We start from the raw sequence: 18,715 nt of genomic DNA, 5'->3' as shown, positions 1-18,715 counted from the left end.
GCCCTTTTCCAGCGAAATCACAGTGTGTCTGTCACGTGTTTCTCATGGATCGAATCTTCACTTAGCAAATCTCTCTTGCACCTCGTGAGACCTGGGTTTTCAATCTTCAGCTCTGGGCTTCCCAATAGGAAGCACCAATGGTCAGGCCCTTCCTGGACCTCATCTCGGCATTGGGGTCCCCAGGCCGGCCTGGCCTCGCTTCTGGCTGCTTCTGAGTGTTTTTTTTTTTGACTTGGTTAACATGCTGTAGTGTAATCTTGGGAGCAAACTCACAGGCACTTACCTTTGTCTGAGAGTTGTACAACTACATCGTTAGTAAATAATGCAGTCATAATTACAAAAGCAAATCTTAAAAATGAAGTCGCTATCACCAGGCAATTCAAACCAAGTCAGCAAATAGAGATTGGTTAATGCAATTCTCTGTGGTAGCCCTAACAAAAGGTGACAGAATTAAATATAAAATTGGTGTCTTTTCCCCTCTTTGGTCTTTCTACTCTTTTCTACTAGATTAAGCACATTTTCCTTATAGTCAGTAAGTTGGAGATGAGTACATTTTGATTGCTGTCTTCGTAAAGAATTTTAAAAACCAAACTACCACATTTGAGATTCTATGGGATTATTTTATAGAAGGTTCATTCTCTTCATAAGAGAGTATATGCTTACCTATGAGTACTTCAGAGACCTGAAGACCGTGCAACAGCAGCTATTAGTTCTCTGAAGGAAAATCTGAGGTATGTGCTTTATCTTCAGAATCACACACAAACTTCTTAGTATGACATAGAAGTAAGTCCCTTTGAAATCTCCAGAAGCATGCAGGGCCCACAGTTCTTTCCTCTGCTTTTCCCCTATTCCCTTCCCCAATCTATTCCCTGAGCCTTCCTAAATCACCTGCAATTCCCAGAGAGTGGGACATGTCCTTTTCTAGTATCCTTTACAGACGCCCCAAATCCATTCATTTTGCATGACCAACTCCCTTTCCTCCTTCCAGTTACCTCTTAGACATCCTTTCCTCCAGGTTGTCTAAGTCTCTTGGAGAATCCTCAGATGGAAATCCGTGTTGTCTTCTGCCCTGGGAGTGTTTCTTATTCACCATTTACCCTCTGAGCCTGGAAAAGTGCCTGTCACATGCAGGCACCTATCAGACACTTGATAAATAAACAAAGGAATCTTCCAATCCAGGTCCTGCAAAATGACTCCCTACAAATACCTGTGACCCTTACCTGTTTCCGCATCACATCGGTAGCCTGCATAATGTAGCGCGGAGGCAGTCCGTGGCTTCTGGCCAGAATGATGGCTTGCTCCACAGTCACGCTCAGGGTGCACCTGTAAAGGCAAGACAAATCCCACCGGTTCCTGCTAAGCACTTCAATACAGTGTGGGTTACTTAGTGCAGGGTAACAGAATATACCACCCCCAAACCTGCCACCTTAGAGAGTGACTTATTTCCTCTTGGATATCTCCCAGGTATACATGATATATACACGTTAACAAACATCTCTTTGTTTTTCTCTTGTTAATTTGTCTTTTATTACAGGGATCTCAGCTAAGAACTCAGAAGGGTAGAGGGAAAATTAATTTTCCTCCCCAACACTACATTCAAAATTGGAAAGTCCAGCCAAAGTCAAAGCGATGGGACAATGAACCACTGATTTTCCTACACGGAACATGTGTTTAAAAATAGATTATAAAGCTATCCTTTTGGGGTCCAAAATTAGGTATTTAAGTTTAAAACAAACCTATAATGAACTATGTTTATGTGAAAGTTTATACACAGGGAATTAAATAAGCAGAATTCTAATGGACTTTATTATCAGATATTATTCTTTAGTGATATTTTAAGTAATTTTTAAATGATTTCCTAATATTTTTCATTCATTTCAACATATTGATAATTTATACTGATATATGCCCAATATTTTAGAAAAATAAACAGTGAAATTAGATCAGAATTGATTTTTAAAAGAAAGTGTGCTTCTAGGATCCAATCTAAAAGACTGTAAAATTTTAAAAAGGAACTTTTATTTAGTTATACAGAAATGTGGTGCCCAGAGCAACCCCAGGAAAATTCAAAATTCAGTCTCTGAACTTAGTGATTAGTGAGCCTTTCTCCTTTTCTTTCCCTTTAAAGGTTTTGCTTTTATGTTTTTCCGTATTTTTCTTTATAGCAACTCTTGGAGCCTATATTTAACTATTTGTTAACATTTTCAGGTGCTAGTCTCTGAATTGTTTTTTCAGGGGTACCTTTTGTCTACATCTAATAAAAATGTTCATTACTTTTAGATGTTTTCCCTAAAATTCATATTAGTGGTTAGGTTTTACTTCACTTTTCAGTTTATTGGTATTTTGATTGTCTTTTCTCCATGTCTGCATTTACCTCCACCTTTGATGGTGCTTTGATGTTTTACACGTGTATTTTTCTCGCTCTGTTTAGTTTCTCCCTACAAATGAAAGTAAATTCTATAATGCAAGTGCTTATATGTGAGGACTATCTAACCCTTTCATCCCTGGTTATGAGACTGTACTCTGGAGTCTAATATATTTGGGCAATTTTCATGCTGATGAATTAAGAAAAAGAGGAGAAAGGTATTTAAAACATTACTGCTGTGATTTTAGAAAGAACTTGATGAAGTGCTACTGTGTTATTGTGCAGAATTGTATGTAAGGAGAAACATCTTACATTTCATTGGCTGTTAAATGACTTGAAAAGCAGCTCCCTCAGCAACATTACAGAGAATTCTTTAGAAAGCATTAATAACACATATTCAAATGGGCTAATTTTGTAGATAGCTTTTAGTAGTACACAATGCTTACAAATATTTAGTGCACGAGTCTGATAACAGTATTTATTGTATTTTACACATACCTGCACGCTGTAAGACAGTATATGCCAATGAAAGCCAAGAGGTATCATTGACAGCTCATATTTAAAAATCAATTTTTTACAAACCATTTCTTAGATTACTCGACAGACCATAACCTTTTCCTCCTCCTTAGGCTCTCCTCTACTCCAATTTTAACTCCTTATTGATCCTAACATTTTAATCAATAATGCTCATCACACCAGCTGAATGAAACTAAGAAAAAAAAATCTTTACCATTTTTCTAATCACACTGAAGTATCTCCATGCTTCCTGATAAAGCATGACTTGCCTACTCATAACAAATACTCATTGTGAAAGATTTTTGACAGGCCACCTACAATTTTCATCCATTTTCTGAATCCTTTTAAACTGATTTATTTTCTCCCTAGTTCAAGTTGTAGTAAACAGTATCACTGCAGCAAATTATCTGCCAGACACTTTAAAAGATTTAACTGTAATCTCCCAATCAATCACTGTGGCCAGTAACGTGCTCTCTGACAGGGTACTGTAAAGTGTCACTTCTTTAGAACCAATCACACATATATCATCTCACAGAAAAATCTACCTTAAAATGGATAGTTATATTTTCTTCCACCAGCAAAACAGATGGCTTCATCTAACTTGCCTTTTCATACTAAGCACTGTGTATATTCTATCTAGGTCCCAAAATTAATTTGCAAAAGTGTTTAAAAGTGAAAACTTTTTAAAAGAGACAACCAGCTCAGTGTGGGTAATATTGCTTATATTTGATTCACAGTTGATGTTTCCCAAGGAGACCTAGTTTTTCGATGACAACATCATAGAAATCCATCCTCCCAAATTAAGCTTGTGAAAGAAAGCCTAGCCGTAAATCCACAATTTCTCTGCCAACATGACTATTTGCCTCATAACTTTTTATCTTCGCTCATCTGTCTCAATCTGAATGTCAAGTGGAGAAAAGAAAAAAAAAAATCATTTGCTGATTTTCAAAAAAATCAATTTTCAAAAAAATTGAAGCATTTCAATTCTGGCATTCGCTGAAAAATTCTAGGTCCCGAGAGTGGAACAAGGTTTTTCAATGGTATATAAGCATATACGCAGTCAGGTTTTATGAGAGATCATTTGATGTTGTAGCTCCTTCTCTGATTACCAGTGAGATGGATATGCTGACCCCGGGCAAGAGAGTGAGAATCCTAAGCAAATCCCATTCAGTACAAGACTTCCTGTCTGATGAACTAATTTCCATTTTGGCACTATCTCTGTTCTAACATTAGACCGTAAACTAAAATTTAAATAAATCTATATTTTTACACTATCCTGGAAAGTATGGGCCTTTGATGTTTCAACTCCTTTTAGCTGCAATAACACTTTAAAAAATTTTAGATAACTCTTTCTCTGGGAGTCACACACACACAAAAAAAAATCAGAGACAAAATCGTCCTTCATAAAAAGGTAAGTGTAACATATACGTTGAAGAAAGTTGTTTCATAATTTTAGTAATAAGACATTCAAAGTAGTAGCTCTGCTTAGGGCAGACTCCTGAGGAGGTGTACTTGACAGGGATATGAAATTATGCAGAAATCATGAAATTCCCCATAGAAAGAAAAAGCAAAGGGTCAATATATCTGTGCTTACAATGAATAAATCTTCTTGACATATTTCATATTAAAAATAGATCCCACATCGCTCAGAGGTTTAGCATAGTTTTAATATGATAAATGTGACCTGTAGCTAATGGGTCCAATTTAATTTGAAAGGCACTTTGATTTAGCAATGCTAAGGAAGACACAAAGAAGTACTTTTTATTACTCATCCATCCATCCATTTGTCCATCCATCTATCCATCCAAAAATATTTTTGAGCGTCTCCTTTGTACCTACAAGTTCCATTAGGTGCTGGCAGAAGTGGATGTACTATCGAGCTATAAAAGGTTGAGTTTGAGGGTCCCTTACTTGTATGGATCCCTAGGAACTTGTTTATATTGTCATATGCTCTAAAATTTTGCAAAAGCAAAATGTGTTCACTACAAAGGGTTATGACTGCTATCTTTTTATAGCCCAACTACTCTCTGCCATGTTTTGCAGTGTTCACATGGCCATGGTTATTTCTGGAACTAAACTAAAGTAAGTAAATTAGGGGTACGTTTAAGTTAGGTTTACTGGGACATATGTACACGATTCATAGTCACCTCCATTTATAATTAGGTTACGAAGCATTCTGTTGTGGGAACGGATTACGGAGTATTCCTACTGCCCATTGTGCAAATTCACCCAATGTTGAAAAGGGGTGCAGGATCCTTGGCTTGTAATACAGTAAGTTCCTAACTGGGGCACCCAGGACTGTAAGTACCAGGTCTGACAATTAAGTTTGCGAACTTGTTGCAACAATGTTGCTAACCTTTTTTGATATCAGAGGGATTATTCATTATGAATTTGTACCAACTGGACAAACAGTCAACCAAGCTTACTATGTGGAAGTGCTGAAAAGGCTGTGTCAAAAAATTAGGGGACCTGAACTTTTCACCAACAATTCATGGCTCTTGCATCACGACAATGCACCAGCTCACACAGCACTGTCTGTGAGGGAGTTTTTAGCCAGTAAACAAGTAACTATTGGAACACCCTCCCTACTCACCTGATCTGGCCCCCATTGACTTTTTTGTTTACCCGAAGATAAAGGAAATATCGAAAGGAAGACATTTTAGTGACATTCAGGACATCAAGGGTAATACGATGACAGCTCTGATGGCCATTCCAGAAAAAGAGTTCCAAAATTGCTTTGAAGGGTGGATTAGGTGCTGGCGTTGGTGCATAGCTTCCCAATGGGAGCACTTTGAAAGTGACTGTAGTAACAGTGAGATATGTAGCACTTTTTCTAGGATGGGCTCATGACCTTAATTGTCAGAACTTCTATGTGTGTGGAGGAGGAGAAACAAGTTTGGAAATGCATAGAGCCAGAAATTGCTCTGTGTAATATTCTTCCAAACACCATGGATCTTATTTGACAACCATTTAAAAATTAGTAAGACAATAGAGGAGTAATGTTGACACTGCAAGGTTTTTCTAAGCTATGATTAATTATTTTAAAACATTGATTAGCCATGCCAAAAAATGACAATGATTTTTCTAGTCTCTATAGAAAATTCTATTAATTTTTTTATAATTTGAGGAGGCAAAAAGTATGTCACCCAAAAATGTGGGGGAAAAAGTCTATAGAGGTATGTCAGGCAATTAAATAATAAAACGATTCTTTTATATTTCAGATTTTTAAAATGCTTGTGGTGTTCATCAGCGTTTTAAATTTCATAATGTGTTTTTTCTCATATTCTAAATAAATATTAACTTTCATTCCAATGTTGTAATTTTCTACTCTTTTTTAAAAAGAGAGCACTTAACTTCAAACCCAAAAAATCTTCATTCATTCCACTGTGCTTGGGAATGCAACAGTAATCAAAGCTGAGCCCCATTCTTTTTGGTGATCAAATGTTAGTGAGTGGAAAGAGAAAATAAAGAAACAAATGCATAATATCAGGTGGTGATAAGTTATCCATAAAAATAAACTGTGTAGGGGAATAGAAAGTGAATACGGTGGAATGGCAGGAAGAGGGGCTGTTACGGGGAAGACCATTTCAGGGAGAGCAAGTGCAAAGGCCCTGGGGTTGATACTTATAATATCAGCTTAAGAACAAGTGTGGAGCTGAATATTCTGGGGCACACAGGGAGGAAAAGGGGATGAAGTTAGAGAATTAGTCCGAGTATAAACATGCATGGCATTGGGGATCAGACTTTAGGAGTAACTGGGTCTCTTATTTATTTTTTGGTTGATATGAAAAGAATCTCAACATTGATATTATATGACATAATAGAACAATTTGTTAAGCAAATTATCAAAGGAATTTACTAAGTACCCAGTCTTCACACTCTATTTATATTATATTCAAAGCATCTTAAGTTGTTTTCCAGGCAACATTTGCAAAAGGAAACTCCTTATCCTGAGGCTTCTCAGCATGTCACCTATTCCCTCCGACCCAGAACTTTCTGCTTGTGGTCAAAAGCACCATTTCACAAACTTCTTCCCAAACCAGGAACATTTGCCCATTTTGGAGGTGTCTTTCCCTACTTTCAAAATATCTTGGCGCAAGACCTATGTGACGTGACACATGTGATCACTCAGCCATGCTTGTGTGAATGAAATTTCCGTTGCCCTTTGCTACTGGGCTCATCCAGTTCGTCCGTCTATATCAAGAGTGTCCAAACTTTTTTCAATGTTTTTTACCGAGGGCCATATGCGGTAAAATACACAAACAGCCGGGCCACTCACTCGAGGTGAAGTACGTATTGCCTCACCTGGTTTATTTAAGTATATATTTTTGGAATTTGCTGCAGGCCAGTTAAAAATGGATTGTGGGCCGCAGTTGGCCCGCGGGCCGCAGTTTGGACACCCCTGGTCTATATGAACACATTATTTGGAAAATCTGAGCAATATGAGCTTTTGTAAATCCCAAATTTCTCAAATCTCACTGTATTTTAATTATTTAAAAAAGCTTTCTACTTTTTATTTTAAAGAGATATTCATTAAAGCAACCCTGTGGTAAATTCTTTTGTAAGATTATGATGTCATAGGATTAAGATAATTACACGAAGTTCAATAACACACTTCTACCCATGTGTCTTTTATAAATTGGGGTTTGGTTGAAGTAGAGTTTACTATAATTTAGCACCTGCTAATATGAGTCTTTTATTTCATGTGTTTGTCCCAACTGATCCTAGACATTAGGTATCAATTTTATTTTGAATGTCGAACTGTGGAGTGACAGGTCAGGAAAAGCATGTAAAATGGTCTATTTGCCAGTCCTATTTTGGGATGCTAGGGGTTCAAAATGATCAGCATGCTAATCTCTCAAATAAGTCTCCTTGAGAGACAAAGTTTGGCTTCCTACATTGGTCTAATAGCAGAATATTGTATTTCAACCATTTATTAAGGCATATCTATTATACAACATTTGGTTTATAAGACTTCAAATCTTGAATCCAGTTACATGTAAATGTAAAGCCTTTTCAAAAACAAATCAAACAGGACATTTTATAATAAATTAGATAAAAGATTCTCAAAACCTAAGGACCACCTACATAGTTGGTCATTTACCCTGATAACTGATACAAACATCAGTTTTACTCTCATTACCTTTTAAAACCTCCAGAGGTCTACTGCCTCATTTAATGTTGATTCAAATTGTACTGAATAAGGAAGCCAATCTCCCACGAGTTGAAATGTGTTAAATTGAACACTTGGGGAGATGCATCACCCCTTTTGGGCCACAAGTGTGACGTAGTCACTGAAGCTGACGTGGGAAACCAGAACAATGTGAGGTTTATGGCTTTGAGTTCTGTTTTCTTACAGTGGATTTATTTGCTAACTCTCAGCAAGTCACGGTCAGGCATTCTGATATTTTCCTTGGTAGCTCATCATTATATTGCTATCTCTTGGGTGATCCCAAGTTTTCTTATTGTTAGTGGAGGAGGCGCATCCAGATTCTAGTTATAAGCTGGCATATTAACTAAAAGACCTGGAAGCCTAATGTAATAAAGATCTCTGAATTTTAAGCCACAATAATTTGCCAAAAATTAACATTAGGTAGACGTCGAAGTGAAGAGATTTTTAAAAAGTAATGAAAAGTGAAAAGGCAACCTTGAGCAAGGGAGACTATTTTTATTTCCCCAAATTTTAAAAATTGAGGATGAGACTAAACATTACTTTAAATTTTTCTATTGTATTCCTCAATAATATTACATACTCAGTTAAGACTAAAAACTATTCCCTAACAACAAAACCCACTGGAGTCAATGAATTTAGGGATACATGTTGCTGCTTCAAAAGTTACTTGAGCAGTAATTTTTAACTATTTTGTGCAATCACAGAATTGAGACACTTGGATAAGTATGTTACTTTTTTGTGTGCTAGTGCAGTATAATTAGCAGAATAATTTCCTGTGAGAAAAATGTGATATATGGAAAACACACACCCAAAGTACTGTGGTTTTCTGAATTTTAGGGGACCACTGACCAAACAAGGGTTTTGACCAACTGGAAATGTCAGCATTAGGCAGGACCCCTTAACAATCTACATAAACTGGCTAAACATTGAAACTCACTTTGAATCATTTGCATTAACATGAAGATTAATTTGATTTTGTACGAGGTAAATACAAAGTGAAAAAAAGATTTAACGATTCTGAAATCACTGAGTTTTGCCCTGATATGGAATCCTACACAACAATCAGAGTCTGGGTTTCTTTTTTAGCTCTGGACTTCTGTGTGTTTTGCCTCATTTTCACCATCCTTTGTAACTATGATGCTGCTTTTCGTCATGGAAACAAGAGCGTGAAAATCCCCTAAGGGCAAGAGCATCACTCAGAATATATGTATAAGGATAGCCTGCGAACCTATTATTTTTAATAATATTCTTCACATGGTTTACATGTCTTTATATAGCTCTACATTTATTTACAGATTTAGCTCTTTAAAAAATCATAAAAACCATTTCACTTATTCTATGAAAAGTCTTCTTTTTCTCTCCTTTAATTAAAAGCCAGGTCTATTATAATTGTTCAAGTGACTGTCACAAACAAGTTATTAAGAATCTAATCAGCTGTGGTTCTCGGTGACACCGTAATAAGCTCAAGTTTCCTGGGCAGCCATCAGTGTTGGAGAAGAATAATGAGTACCTATTTCAATCCCAAGAGAATGAAGTAGGTGAAATAAATGGGACCATCAGCAGCTACTAATGTTATTTGCACACCACTATTTTATACACAGAAGCTTTTTATGACAGATGGAAGATATTATCCATTTATCACTTACCAGTATTTTCTGGGTTCAGAATACACTTGCAACCCTAACAAAATCAATTTTTTCATCCTGTCATAATGACATGTTATATATTCTTCCCCTCTACTGTAGTTTAAAAAAATGTTTCCAACCTTCTGAGTCACTTCACTTAAAAACCCAATCTTTTGACCATCTTTCTCCTACTGTTATTATTAAACGGAACTAGTGCCACATAGTAGGGCTGTCTGGCTTCCCGTGTGGTTCCCTTGTCAAGACCTCAGACTGTAAGTGCAGTGAGGGCAGCCCTCTCGTCTCCCTGGTTTGCTGTAGCACAGTGCTTGGCATGTGCTGGCGCTGCATAACTAGTTTTATTTTCCCTCAATGATTGAATGAATAAACAAATACTAGCACCTGATTCTTTTCCAGTCCTAAATATTTACCTTTATTCTAATATTTACATATACTGTACTGTTTTTGACACTAGGAAAGGAAACCTCTTATCCTTGAATTCAAGGGGGGCCTGGTCAGCTGCTCTTGAGTGATTTTCTACAAGCTATCAAAGGAGGATTCTGAAAATAAGCTCCAATAGGTTCCAACGTTCTGTGCAGTTTAATTCTTACAGATGAGAGGAGGTAACGCTTGCATTTTTCATACTCCTCTTTCATCCTATTGTAACCCAGCCTTACTGTGATATAATTGACATAGACAAGTTTACAGGGTGTGTATGTGTCGATTTGATGTACTTATTAGTTGCAAAATGATTATGACCATAGCATTAGCCAACACCTATATCCATCACATAATTATCATTTCTTTTTCTGTGGTGAGAACATTTAATATCTATTCTCTTGGCGTCTACTGTGATGTATTCAAATATGTAGTTCTTGCAGGGTTTCCCCTAGTTTAGTAAGCATGATTTAGTCATGTTTCAACAGATGCATTTCATATTTCTAACGCTGGATTTACTATCAGAAACACAGATTAAGATTGAAAAAATGGAGTGTTTACTATTGCCACGTCCCGTAATAGATGCCTTCACATGTATTGCTCACTTAATCTGCAAGCCATCATTTTCAGAAAGAAATCATTATTCGTAATTCACTAATAAGTCTCTGAGAGACCAGGTGATGCAATCATGGTCACTCAGTGAGTAAGTAACAGGATTCAAAACCAGTTTTCTCATTCAAAATCCAGGGCTCTTTCCATTATTCCAAAATCACATCACATAGATGACTACATTTAGAGAACTCCAGCCCCCGACATCCATAATTCAACAACCACAATCTTGGTCTCAGCATTCACACTTTAAATGCATTGTTTTGGGAGAGATTAATTTAGCCAGCCCAAACCATCTCACTATGAGTATAGATTCATCATACTAAACTGTGCTCATGATTAAAAAGGAACTAGATTTGAAGCATGCTAAGTAAGTATATCGATTGTGAAGCAATCAAGTAGTAAAAATAAATTGAAAGGAGACTGTGTTCCTTCTCTATTACAGATGTGCATTTTTCTCTGTAAACTGCACTGTTCTGTGTAAAGTGTGTTCATTCCTGCAGCGATCTCATTTGTTCTGGCTGCTAATTACTTTTAACCACTAAGTACAGAGCCTCACTGTGAAAAGGCTATTGACAACTAGAATGATGCACCTGATTGAAGAAACTAATCACTTAATGTGCACGGTTCTATGTTCCCTGCTCCCTTTTATTACTTATACCGAGGGAGAATTGGACTCCTGAGGGCTAACGCAGAAGGTCACATACTGATCAACCTGGAGTGGCAGCTATGCTTCTACATAGGCAGAGTGTGCGACACCAACGTGGAACGGCAACTGTTAACCTATTGGCCTTTCCCACCTTGCTCACCCTCCACGGTGCATTTATGACAAATGAAAAGCTTGAGAAAATTGCCGTAAGTCAGCGGGGATTTCAAAAACCCAACCCTGGTGTTCTTGTTCCCCTATAACAGAGAAAACACTTTTCTTAATAGGGCAAAGCTATTTTCAACAATGAAGAAATCACTCTTCTCTTCTCTCTCTCTCTCTCTCTCTGTCTCTCTCTCTCTCTCTCTCTCTCTTTCTCTCTCTCTCTCTCTCTCTCTCACACACACACACACACACACACACACTAAAATGTTAAATATTCATACTCTTCCTTTCGGACTTCCTTTCGGAACATCTGAATGACAGTCTAACAAGAGCTGCAATCCAAACGCCAGTAATCATTCAGGCAGGTTTCCAGTATATTCTATAGAAATAATCTCCGGATGACTATTGATGCTTCCAACATTATCATTTGACCCTTGTCAAACAGACAGTCTGAGGAAATCTTGCTATGGCTGTACTGAGTCCCTAGATTTCTCAGCCTGAGACCTGAAATCCGGGGGGGTGGGGGGTGGGGTTAAGGAAAAGAAAGCTTAGAGATGGCAGGCCCAGCGGGGCAGAATGGAAAAATGACAAAACGGGATGCAGAAGTGAACAGAACAGCTGTCACAAGATCCTGGCGGCAGAAACGCAGCCGAAGTGAATGTTCAGCTCACTCTATAGAGCTCCAAAAAAGCAATCGAGTTGAAGGGGCACATTTTCACATTTCTCAGGGAATTAGTCATGCAATTCCCCTTAGAGATACTGAGACTCTCTACTGCAGCTTTCAATACGTGCCCTGGAAAATCTCAGCGTGTATCTTCAAACCGAGGCTTCAAAATCAACTGCCAGGCAAATGCATTCCACATCCCTCATTCCTTTCCATTCACGCACATTAAGGTGTGTGTTTCTTTGACACGCTTTCATGACTGAGGCAATCACTGACGTTTGGGATGAGTAAGTGAGCACTCAGGTACTCAAGGACGTATCGGCATTACTGAAAATATGGAAGAATATGAAATATCCGTGCATAATTTAGGACCTTAGCCCCAGGTTTGATTCTGCTCCTTCACATTTTAGATTTTTCAGCCTGAACTCATTCACCAATTCATTCGTTTTGTTTTTTGGGAGTTGAATTGAATAGGTTGGGGACCTATCGCAGCTACGTGAAGTCCCTCCACGTGACCTCGCTATTCCCACCTTCTCTACTTGCTATCTGACGTTCCTCCTTACTCCTTACATGTTCTTGGATCACACCAACACTTACGAGAGTGACCGGTACAGGATTTCATCTGTGGCCCCGGTTCTTTGACACTATACCATAATTGTCTTCTTTTTGACCTGTTTATCCAAGACACTGAAAAGAGCTTTGTTTGAATATTTTTGTACCTTTCTTGTCATTCTTTCAGTGTTTTATTCTGAGGCCCCCCCCCCCTTTGTTGCTCCCCTTAGCAGGGCACACAGAGGAAGGGAGGTGGAGAACCGGGGAATATTAATACGTTTTTTTCTGCACTCTCTGGTGATCTTTTCTCAACCAAAACGCTTGGCAACTGGTTATTCTTTTCTCACACTTCTGTGCCTTCTCCTGGAAAACCTTTTCCCTGCTCCTAACACTTAACGTGTACTTAGTCCCCAAAAGTTCTTAGTAATGTTTTAAACCCAGCTCCCATACGAGTGAAGACTTCTCTGACCTGGTCGCCTTCTCCTGTCTCCCTGTACTAATTTCTCACTCCCACTTGTGTGTTTTTCACAGCCTCTTGGGGTGTGTGTATGTGTGTGTGTGTGTGTGTGTATGTTTATGCTTGCTGACTATAAATACATCAGAGATGATTCCCCATAGAGGTACACCATGGATAGCTAAAATTCAACAGCTAACAGATTAATTCAATATCCCTGTCCACAATCCCCTTCAAGAAAAATGCATATTTTCCCCCTGTGGCAGCCCCATTCCTCAGCCATCTTTCCAAGCTGAATAGTCAAAACCACCTTCCCCGTCTCTCCGCTGTTCTCTACTTCTCACCAATCATCTCCTCCTGATGACTACCATGTCATACCTTTGGCCTCTATTCTTTCCCTTCTGACCTTTGTGTCAGTGCCTTAGTTTGAATCGTGTCATCTCCTGTTGCATTACTATAATATTCTGGCTATCTCCAGGCCTCCATTCTTGGTTCCCACGAGAGTGAGCTTAATTTTTAAAATACTTTTTAAATACCTAATCATGATGATCTTTTGCTGAAAACCCTTCATTGGTTTCCTAGGGACTTCAGGAGAGTCCCCAGTCCTTAACTTAGCAGACAGGGCCTTCGGTTCTCCAACCTGTTTACCCCTCTAGCTCTCAGGTCATTGCCCAGAAATAGCAAACTGAGACCTCCACCCAAGTAGTGTGTTCTATGTCACACCCAGTGTTGTTTTCATGCGATTCCTTCACACTGAACCATCCTTCTCCATCGCCATCACCTGGTAAACACTATTCATGCTTTAAATCCTGTCACAGGTGTTACCTTATACCCTCCCTGCTCCCAGGATGTAAATCTTACTCCTCTGTATTCCTCATGAATATGTTAGATGACCTATTGCCAATTTAAGATTAACATCATAAAGGCAGAAACTGTAGCTTCCTCCTGGACCTTCCTCCATGCCACCTGCTCTCCTACTCTAGGTTCCCATAGAAAAAGAGGCAATTCCGATCATGCAGACAAAAGCGAAACATTTATATTGGCAAGATGTCCGTGTTCCTTCTCTCCTCTGGTGGGTGGGGCATTTGGTTTATGACATTTATTAGAGCAGTTATAAAATCACTACTTTGAAGCCCTCAGAAACATCCCAGAAAGTGACTGGAATTTTATTTTGCTTTCAGTGTAATTTTACAGATTTAGAAAAAAACAGTAACTATAGTTTATTTAAAATACGTTTTGAAGAATCAGGGCTTGTTGAATAGTTTGTAAATTAGATTTTGTGTTTAGCACTGTTAAATAGCTAAATATAAATATAATTTAGTGATGTAAATACTTAAATTTTACTGCTATGCTCACATAGTCAAAGTGGGTTTGGCAACTATAGCTATGAAATATTAACTATAATTTAAGTTAGTTATAGCTAATCATGTAATGTCAATTAAAACACTGAATGTCAAAAATAACACAATTAAATAACAAATACAGATATAAAATATTAACTATAACTATTAATTATATATCTAGATTATTTTGTGAAGATATGTTCAATGTATTGATTACCTAGACTTTTCCGATTTTAACAATGGAAGGTAATTATGCACAAGCTCTCATTTTATATGTACTGGAGTTAAGGCTTGTTTTGTCACTATCACATGATTACTGGAGGTCAACACAAGAAACCATGGCAATAAGAAGTCATTCTCATAATTACTGTTCTGGTCTTTCACAGTAATCTAATTTTAAGAAAACAATGGACATTTTAACAGAACAGAATAATTTAATGTCCTAATTTTAAGGATTCAAATCAATTGCAAAGAAAAATCTAAGTGACAAATATATAGAGGTTGCCAAAAAGAAAATGTATACACATTTCAAGAAAGGAGAAAACTATTAAAATTGTAATACTCAAATTGTAATACTGTGTAATGGCTCAGTGCGATGTCAGAGGGATAGTGGATGGGGGGAGAGGGGTTCACAGTGTAAGGGATATAAATGATAAACGTCTAAGTATTACTTTGTCTTGTGTACCTGAAACTAATAAAAAAAAATTACCAAAAAAAAGAAATTGTAATACTGTGTAATTCTGTGTTTCCCCGAAAATAAGACCTAGCCGGACAATCAGCTCTAATGCGTCTTTTGGAGGAAAAATTAATATGAGCCAGTATTGTATTATATTATATTTATTATATTGTATTATATTATATTATATTATATTATATTATATTATATTATATTATATTATAATATAAGACCCAGTCTTATATTATAGCAAAATAAGATCAAGTCTTATATTAATTTTTGCTCCAAAAGACGCATTAGAGTTAATTGTCCAGCTAGGTCTTATTTTCAGGGAAACACGGTACCAATAAACAAAAGATGAATACAATTCACGTTTGAATTCTGCAATTACAAGAGGTGCTCAAAGTGATTACCATCAGCATCCAGACACTTCTGATTACAGCAAACTACTAAGTAATATATAGATAACCTCAAAAGGCATACACATTTTTTGGCACCCCCAGTATACGTAAATTTGATCCCCTCTTTAGGATAGAGAGCTTTAATGAAAGATAATGGGAAAAGGCAAAAGAATGAAACTTCTATCATATTTGAAATATTTGATTTCCTCCTATAATTTTAAGAGACTATACCTAGATTATTTATTTACCTGGTTGTCAAAATGAGCATAAATTGTGGAGTTTTATTTGTCAATTGTACAATTCAGTATAATTTGAAATTCTAGGTTTACTTTTCTTTTCTCTCCCAGCTTTACTGACATATAATTGACAATCAAAAACTGTGTATATTTAAGGTATAGAACTTGGTGATTTGATATACAGATATATTGTGAAATATGCATCATAGCTAAACTAATTAACATATCCATCACGTCACATAGTTACCATTTTCTTTTTCTTCTTTCTTGTCTTTGTGTTAAAAACACTTAAGACCTACCCTCTTAGTAGATGTCAGGTATGTAATACAGTGTTGTTAACTATAGTCCCATTGTTGTACATTAGAGCTCCAAAACTTACTCATCTTGCATATTTGAAATTTGGTACCCCTTATCCAGTATCTCCCCACTTCCCCCTCCTCCCAGCCCCTGATAACCACATTTCTACTCTCTGTTTCTATGAGATTCGCAGAGTAATTAAGATTTATACTCATATCCTATCATGACTAGGATATACTTTGTCTTTCTCCCAGAGCCCCACTATTACAGCATTTCATTTTCTCTCTTCTAAAGATTAGAGAGCAATTTTATTTTTTCGTTTTTGTTTTTGGTGTTTTGATTTATTAATGATCTTATTAGATATCAAATAAATGATACTAGCTAACTTAATCATAATCAAATTATAATGGTGTAAAGACAAATAATCAAAACTGCAGCTATATTTAATGACAATTTGAAATGTCATCTCTGTCACTGCTATTGCTACCCTTACATAAAAATTATTTTAGACCAATGTGTTTCGGATTCCTGACTACAGAGCATAATGTTAGAGCCTCTTATTGGAAATAGACAGTACCCTGGGAGCATGAATTAGCAGAAATGTTACTTCTGTTCTATTTAGCCATCTTTCTGGTGATTTAAAATTCAAGCACTGCTACTAATATTGTTCCTGAATCTCTCAAATCATTGCACAGAAAAATAAAATGGATATATTGGAAAACTACGTTTCCTTATTGCAGTATGTATTTTTTTTTTCTGTCTATGCCAAGAATCTAACCTACATATGCAAATCCCCAGAGTAAATCTCCTCCTCTTACTTGATGATTCAGTTGCACGGTAGAGAAAGATGCCGCTTGATCATATACCCTATTACGTAGGATTCTGATTACCTAAGTCAGTTTACCTTGAGTGCCCCACATGTGTAAGATCCTGCATTTTTTAATCGGAGCCTACTGTCAATTTGTTCTTTGATGTAATAGTGATGAAAGAATCAAATACTGCTAAGAAAAAGTCCTTTAAATTTCAAACGACAGTGGTTTTTAAAATTGTTAATTGAGAATTACCGGAAAAATGTATTTTTTAAATTGCTTATATGAGTCAAGTCTTTACAGTTATCTTCATTTGAAATAAAAACTGTTCCATTAACCAAATTGGCAATCAACTCATATATTTCTCTTTAGCTGTTTTTCTATTTTAACTCCTGGATTTCATTTTTCTAACAAATGCTTATAATCATACTCTGGGTCTGATCCTATGTTCACATGATGGGTTATATAAGCTTCCGCTGGTACCGTGTTTCCCCGAAAATAAGACCTAGCCGGACCATCAGCTCTAATGCAGAAGTTTGGAGCAAAAACTAACGTAAAACTGGTATTATATTATTATATTATATCATATCATATCATATCATATCACATTATTCTATTTTATTTTATATTATATTATTACATTACATTACATTGTATTATTATTAATTTTTGCTCAAAAAGACGCATTAGAGCTGATAGTCTGTCTAGGTCTTATTTTTGGGGAAATACAGTATGGGAAGGAGAAGAGGGATGACTGAGAATTCAGCCACCATTTGTATTACCGTCTAATGTGAAAACAGGTCTCAATTTCCAAAAAACAAAACAAATAAGAAATGTATTTTGGAACTAGACCCCTTTGAAGTTATATATAATAAATATCCTTTTAGTTCCTCAAACTTTACATACATGTTAAAACTAATTCCTACCAGGTATTAAAGAAAAAGCAGTCCAACACTGGAATATGTCGATGGTGGCTAGTTTCATGTTCATCATTATTTATTCATAGTGAGAACAGGTCGGCCTTGCCACAGACTGTTTCCCTCTCACACCTGTGTGGAGTTCTAAACAGAAACAGTGGTGACACCAACAGGTGCTGGGGGTTCCCTGAGGCAGTGACCTGATGGTGCTATTCACAGTCCCCTCTGGATATTAGCTAAAAACGCAGGGTCTCGCTTCCTGAAGGAGATTCATTCTCACCATAAAGCATGAAGATAAAAGGGAATTTATGTCTACAGATCTCCAAGGTTTTAGTTCAAAGGCATCTCAGGTGAGTCAGGATTATGAGACTTGTGCTCACGTCACCCCACTTCCTGCAGGTCCATCCCAGGACTCTGACACCCCAAAAACCCTTTGTTAATAGATTCAGAGAATACTGGACAAAAACTGTCTGGAACAAGTCCTTAGAGCAGGGGTGTCAAAACTTTTTTCAATGTTTTTTGCCAAGGGCCATATGAGGTAAAATACACAAACAGTTGGGCCACTCACTCAAGGTGAAGTACGTATTGCCTCACCTGGTTTATTTAAGTAAACTAAATATATTTTTGGAATTTGCTGAGGGCTAATTAACAATGGATTGCAGACTGCAGTTGGCCTGCGGGCCGTAGTTTTGACACCCCTGCCTTAGAGGGAAAACTGTGATTCCAGATTTCTTGCCCTCAGGGGAAATTTCTTTGGCATATCCTTTCAAGTAGCCTCTGGAAATTTCCATCCACTTGTTCCCTGTGGCAAAGGAAGCAGAAGCTAGTGGAG

At 37.1% G+C, this 18,715-nt stretch overlaps 1 protein-coding gene across 1 annotated transcript in view; it reads right to left on the bottom strand.

Moving 5' to 3' along the window:
• The window catches only part of PREX2 (phosphatidylinositol-3,4,5-trisphosphate dependent Rac exchange factor 2), a 242,281-nt gene that overhangs the window by 14,064 nt on the left and 209,502 nt on the right, over positions 1 to 18,715 (bottom strand). The window contains exon 38 of the mRNA XM_081070293.1: positions 1,221 to 1,323. Coding sequence (XP_080926419.1) covers positions 1,221 to 1,323 — 103 coding nt within the window. The remainder of the gene's footprint in view (positions 1 to 1,220; positions 1,324 to 18,715) is intronic.

The sequence above is a fragment of the Rhinolophus hipposideros genome (assembly GCF_964194185.1).
Source record: "Rhinolophus hipposideros genome assembly, chromosome: 13".
In the NCBI taxonomy this organism is placed as follows: Eukaryota; Metazoa; Chordata; class Mammalia; order Chiroptera; family Rhinolophidae; genus Rhinolophus; species Rhinolophus hipposideros.
Note: the sequence above shows the minus strand (reverse complement) of the source record. Positions and strands in the feature narration are given on the sequence as shown.